Raw genomic sequence first — 6427 nt, forward strand, 5'->3', positions numbered from 1 at the left:
GGCCGCCAGCTGAATAGGCCTGCTCCATGCCATGCAAAGCCCTCCTGTTGTTGTTTTATTTACGAAGGATTATTTCTCTTTTGCCCTCAGGATTTAAAGGGAAATCCAAGCCCAACTTGTTGAAGCAGGAAACCAGCAGTCTCGCCTGCAGCCTGAGGATCTTGTTCAGGATGTACTCTGACCTCCAGCTGCAGGACTCATGGCCTGACATCCAGACACGCCTGCTGCTGTGAGTACGACATACGGCAGCAGCTCTGGTCATTTTGGTGGATTTGTTCTCCAAAATGTTTAAATAGCAGCTTGTTATTGGCTGGTTACATGTCGAACTCAGGATAAATCAACACCAACTGTGTCACTTGCAGATAAGTGCAGCACTTTGTTCCATGTTGAATGAGCTGTTTGACACATGGCTCATACCTCATTATGTAGTTATGAACTGTGCACTGTGTGTGTATTTTGTGGACTGTATTGGCCCTTCAAATCACCTTGTGTTTTTCACTGAGCAGCTGCACCGGAGCAGTTGACTTATGTATTACATCAAGAGTACGTGGGTTTTTAATCATTAAATAACTGGTTTTGGAGGCTTAGTTTAAGATGTGTAGCCATGGCTGGATCTTCTTTAATAACAATAATAATAGTTCTACTGTTGTAGCTCTGGTACGGGCCAACCCCTTCTGCTGAATCAGTGCGTTAGTGTTGTCATGTTGGTAGTGATCTAACGTGTGTGTGTGTTTGTGTGTGTTGGTCATTCTCAGGGTGTGTAGTGAAGCTCTGGCCTACTTCATCAGTCTGACCTCGGAGAGCCACAGGGAGGCTTGGAACAGCCTGCTGATGCTGCTGCTCACCAGGACGCTACGGCTGCCCGATGACAAGGCAGGAACACACACACACACACACACAGCGTAGACTATATATAAATGGACGCTGCCTCTCCATTTCCTCCCATTGTACAAAAGTGAAACAAAGTATCCCTATACGGGGATACGGGGGGCCAAAAGATGGCAGGTCCCGTAGATTTTGACGTAATTTGGAGCCAGTCTGCACAGTGGTAATCAGGACTTTACTGACAACAGGTGGCCTGCATCAGTGCATGTGAGTGCGAGTGATCACGAGTGGACAGTGTGATCCCGCGGAGCGGATTTTGGACGGACATACACCACGAGTCTGAAGCCCAAACCCGACCCAGAATCCTGCTGTGTCCTACACAGTCATCAACAGTATTTTCAGCCATAAATCGCTGTGGGGGGATCTGAGTTGAACACTGAGCGATAATGAGAGGGACGGCCTATCCATTAAAGCCTACGTCAGGTCCACATTGCGCACCCGTTTATGTGCGCATGGAGGAACCGTACCATACTCAAAACCTCTTCCAAGCGTGCCGGGGCCGAGGAAGCGTACCGTTCTTAAGTATGGAACGGAACGCTCACACTGGACAAACAATCCAGCCCAAGCGTACCTGGCGGTGGGGTTGGTGTAGTGTGAGTGCGCCCCAAGTGTGAGCCACCTACCTGCTAGTTAGCACCACAGTAACAAAAATATTACCTCTATAAATATATGTATTGACGCATGTTCTATTACACAGACTTGTGATGGTTATGGAAAGATTACATCTCTCTTACAATTCCTGAGGCTCCGGCTCATTGGCTTCTTCACTCAGAGACGCTGTCAATCAGGAAGTCGTATCTCTTTTTTATAGCATCAAATAACTAATTAAAACCAAACTTATTAGAAAAATGAACACTTAAATATACATCTTGATAAGAACTACCACAAATGAATACTTTATTTGACAGGTATTGTGATATTTAAAAAAAAAAAAATGTTTTAGTCTGGCTCATGTCCCATCCACTTACACTGAGGATTTATGAGCAATCAAGATTTTTGGCTTCAGTCACAGGAGAGCTGTCTTAATATAACATCTATGATCCACACACAAAGAATACCTCCAACTCCACACTAGTAGTTTATCGAGGCAGGACAGCTCTGCATCATAAATATGTCCAACTGTGATAAATCTGAACCAGGGTCAGAAATCAAAGACACCCCCGTCCATTAGTTAAAGAACAGGGGTTCAAATATGTAATTGACCCTTTTTACATTTTGATTTCAATAGTTTTTTTTGTGTGATTATAGCCACGTTTTTGAGATTTCACCTATGAATTAATGCACTCACGCAGAGATTGCATGATTCACCGATAATTCATGGCAACCCACGAGGGTTTCTTTGCAGTGCATTTTGGACCAGAACTACAACGTTTTTTGTGAGAAAACAACCCAGCATGCAGCTTAAAGCAGAAGGAAATGTTGGCGCCATGCAGCCAGCTTTTGAAGAAAGGGCCAATACCACACTAACCACTGCATCAACAAAAATTAGAACAGTATTGTTAAAGTGGACCGGCTGGCTCCAGTCTCTTGTGCAAGGCCCACTGTAAATTTTGGAAAACTTGTTCAAAACACATCTTATTTCTACAAGCTGTTTATTTTCCTGAATACAATTTCATATTTCAATGAAATTGCCCTTAAGAGCAACAAAAACATGCATCAGTGAAGACAGAATTTTCCCCTTGACAGGTTAAATCAGCACCCTGGTGTGAACTCTTTGGCTTCCCAGCAGCGCCCACACAAGCCAGAGCAACCGCCCTTCCTTTCTGTCATGTTCATTGTCAATATTTCCCAATCCACTAGTTTCGTTTTGGGAAATACTTTGGTTAACAGGGATAGAGGGGACAGCTCATTTTTCATACTTGAATTTGGGGTTTCTACCAGAACATGTTTAACATGCTTGAATGTTAAAAAACACATGATTTTTCTTATACTGCCTGTCTGAATATACCTGTATTCAACCTCTGTCTGAAAAACTACATTTATAGCTCCTGTCTCTTTAAGCCCCCTCCCAACAAAGTCTCCTTTGATAGGCTTACATCATACGGTGCACCTTTGCAAAGGTAGTTCCATGCGGTTCTGAAAAGTGAAGCCAAAGCTAAAGTGACTTAAACCTGCCTTCTCTCTCCTGGCCATCAGGGGGTGACTCCTCCTCTGGTTGCAAACAGAAGTTTGATTTCACGTATCTCCCTCTCTCTCAAACTGTTTCCACACTGTCTGGAAAAAGTATTAAAAGCTTGAACTCTAGCCAAAAAAATTATCTTAAAAAAAAAAAAATGCTATTATAATTGCTAGTTTCAAGTCTTCTTCGATACAGCATGATGTTCATTTCGTAAATGATGGAATATTTTGAGTCAAATAGACCATAAAGCAGGGCATGCTTTAGGACGGGGCTACTTTGCGATTGATAGGTCGGTATTACAGCGTCACTACCGATGCCATGAGCTACTAAGATGACTCTTAGCTGTAAAGTTGACCTGTACGGTTGCTGCTGGGGGGTGCTGCACTGCCACTTGTGGTGTTCCCCAGACCCACCCGTTACTTCTCCGTCGTCCAAATATGGTCACTTCCATTCACTGGTCGTAGTCCACAAACCAACGACCGCCGAAGCCTAAGTCCAGTTCTTATATACATCCATGGGTAGTTCTCAAGCCATGGATGGAGAGACTGGGATGTGGGGGCAGTATATTTCAAACTGAAAGCCTTTCTGAATCACATGTACATCACAAGTATGGCCTATATTCGTTGTGCTAATTTTTTCTAATTTCTCCTTCTTTTTCCAGTTCAAGCCCCATGCTTCCTGCTACTACCCCCAACTGTGTGAAATGATGCAGTTCGACCTGATCCCCGAGTTGCGGGCCGTCCTCAGGCGCTTCTTCCTGCGCATTGGCACCGTCTTCCACATCGCTGCTCCCGAGGGGGCGCGTGTCCGAACTCCCACATCCTAAAATGAGTGGGCGGCGATGATGGCGGACATTGATCACAGGTGGACACATAAGAGACTTTCCTCCTCCTTTTGGACTGGGACAGATTACAGAGGGTGATGACAAAGACTATAGCGTGTGGGTCTCAGTTCAGGAGTCTGCATTAAAGTGTTGAGCTTTTCTACGGCACTCGGCTGGTAGAAAAGTCTTCACCCTGTCCTTCGTCCTGTCTTTCTCTCGGGGATGAACAGCACTGTGACCAGCCCTCTCTGCTGACTGTTGTAATTCATCATCCCTCTGACCCTCATCTCAAAGTGTAATGACAAGAAAAGAACTGTAAACAAATAATTTATTGATATTGTAATTTTGATGTTTTTGTTTTTGTTTTGTTTTAATACAAAAAAAGTATATCTACATGCTGAAAGCAAATGAACGATAGCGGCAAATTCGATGAACGTTACATTTGCGATTTCGCGAAAATCTCTTGGCCAGCTGTGCCTGTTAGAAAATGATGGCACCATCAGTGTCGCCCTTATTGTGAGTTTGGTGATCTAATCAAAATATGTTGTAATACCTGAACCCTCATGTATTGATGCCTATCCCAAAGCATTGTTTGTCACTTTAATGTTTATGTTCCGTCTTAGGTCTGTGTTATTTGGAGGCGGGCTATTACCATTGTTAAGAGACTGAATCCCTCAGTTGTGGATGAAACCAATCTGCATCTCTTACAACACTATCAAAGATCTAACATGCCTTTGCTTGCTCTCTGTGTCACACCGTCCCGTTATCGTTTGAATTCCTCATCAATGAGATTTTACTTATTTATTTTTGCTCACTCGCTTTAATTTGTTTTATGATTATTTTTTCAGGATGATTGCTGATTTACAATGAAAGGTTAGTAGAAAGACTGGCTACTTCTCCCTGCCAAGCATTCCTTTATTTGTTGACTCTGAAAGCCTTACACTGAAGGACTTAACGTGGAGTCAATTCCTCCTGGCTTCAGAATTACAGCTGGCTCATAAAACCCTCCACTAATCCATCAATTAGCCCTGTGTAGAGTGACACAGTGGTTGTCTATTTCCCACACTCTTTTGCACATCTGTTGCCGACAGTTTGCTCATGTATTAACGCCGCCCAGTGTATCGGCTTGCTCACGATGATTGGAGCGCCCAGCAGTGTTGTGTCACATTCAACAGTAAGAGTTCAACCACAGAAAGATTCAGGAACGGGGCGAAACCAAAACTTGCATCGACAGAGATGCTGGAATCTCTGGATCCTGGATACTTCATAGTTTATTCCATGCCAGTTTTAAAAGAAGGATGTATGTAATTATTTAAAAGTGCATTTAAATATTTTTTGAGAAGCATTCCTTCCCTTGCAACTATGGATGTCTACTTTTCTTCCCTAAAGCAAGGGAATATATAAATATATATAAATATATATATACAGAAAATTAAAAAAGCAGACTGTAAAGTTTTCAATGTAAGATACATAGAAATGAAAGTGCTTTATGGTTCTATACATAATATTGTGATGTAATCTTACAAACATTTGGTGAAATAATCAATAAACCTGAATTCTGATCCGCTCTAGTGAAAATTGAGCGTCCACAGCAAAATCACTGTAAACATTTTGACTTGTCAAATACAGGCAGTGCTACTAATAACAAATTAAGAATTGCTGGTTTTCCCGTTCTCTGGCTCTGGTAATGTGCATCCAGGCTTATGTCATTTACTGTGGCAACTTAACAGGACGGAGCTGTCAATAATGTTATCCGTCCCACCGGAGCTTTTTCTGCTTTGACGAGACAAAATATGACTTCCTAAAGGGCACTAAAGCCAGTTTAAGCCCTTCTTCACTTGTACATGGAGTTTGGATTTTTATGGTCTTCATATCACCACTTTTCTGTATTTTCTTTTTAATTTTTGAAAACGTAATTTTTTTCCCCATTTCACTTTTCACACCAATTTCGACTATTTTGTGAAGGTCCATTACCAAAATAATATATATTTTCTAATCCAAGAATTTAATCCAACAAATTAGGAAAACCGCTGTGGGTAGTAAAAACTTTTGCAAGGTAATGAAGCTTTCATACTGCCTCGCTAAATTAATAGTTGCTGGATAATTTTGTTGAAAGAGAGTTGGACGCGTTTCTATATAAAGAGGTCCACAGGGAGGCGCTCTGCTCAAACTGGTTGTCGACCTGCAGCGCGCTGCATTTTGGGGGTAACAAAGGTTACCATGGAGACCCCTTACATCCTTTGTTTTGGCAAGTAAATCGGAAAGCTGTCTTAACAGTTGCTACGTGGATCCCCGTTAAGGAAAACGCCGCGTAGCTAATCCTTAATGAGTAACGAGATGGGCAAACAATTGGGGAGGCAACAGTTGCACTTGATTTAAGATAATTCCCGGAGCATGAGTCAAGACCCCCCCCCCCCCCCCCCCCCCCCCAAAAAAGGAGAAAAAAAAACTAGCTTGCTTTTAGCCAGTTAGCGCTAACGCTAGCTAGCTGGGACATCCTTGCTGCTTGCTAGCTCTCATATAAATTCATGGAGTGACCCGTGAACACCACACTGTGGTGAAAGGACTACATTTGTGTTGCATTCACGGTGGTTTAGGCT

At 42.7% G+C, this 6427-nt stretch overlaps 1 protein-coding gene across 2 annotated transcripts in view; it reads left to right on the forward strand.

Moving 5' to 3' along the window:
* Positions 1-5394, forward strand: part of arfgef2 (ADP-ribosylation factor guanine nucleotide-exchange factor 2 (brefeldin A-inhibited)) — a 31713-nt gene extending 26319 nt beyond the window's left edge. For both annotated transcript variants that reach the window (XM_084014713.1, XM_084014714.1), the window contains exons 37-39: positions 91-229; positions 756-873; positions 3666-5394. In XM_084014713.1, coding sequence (XP_083870839.1) covers positions 91-229; positions 756-873; positions 3666-3830 — 422 coding nt within the window. In that variant the 3' untranslated portion in view covers positions 3831-5394. The remainder of the gene's footprint in view (positions 1-90; positions 230-755; positions 874-3665) is intronic.
* The last annotated feature ends 1033 nt before the right edge of the window (positions 5395-6427 follow it).

This window comes from Eutrigla gurnardus, assembly GCF_963514095.1.
Source record: "Eutrigla gurnardus genome assembly, chromosome: 8".
In the NCBI taxonomy this organism is placed as follows: domain Eukaryota; kingdom Metazoa; phylum Chordata; class Actinopteri; order Perciformes; family Triglidae; genus Eutrigla; species Eutrigla gurnardus.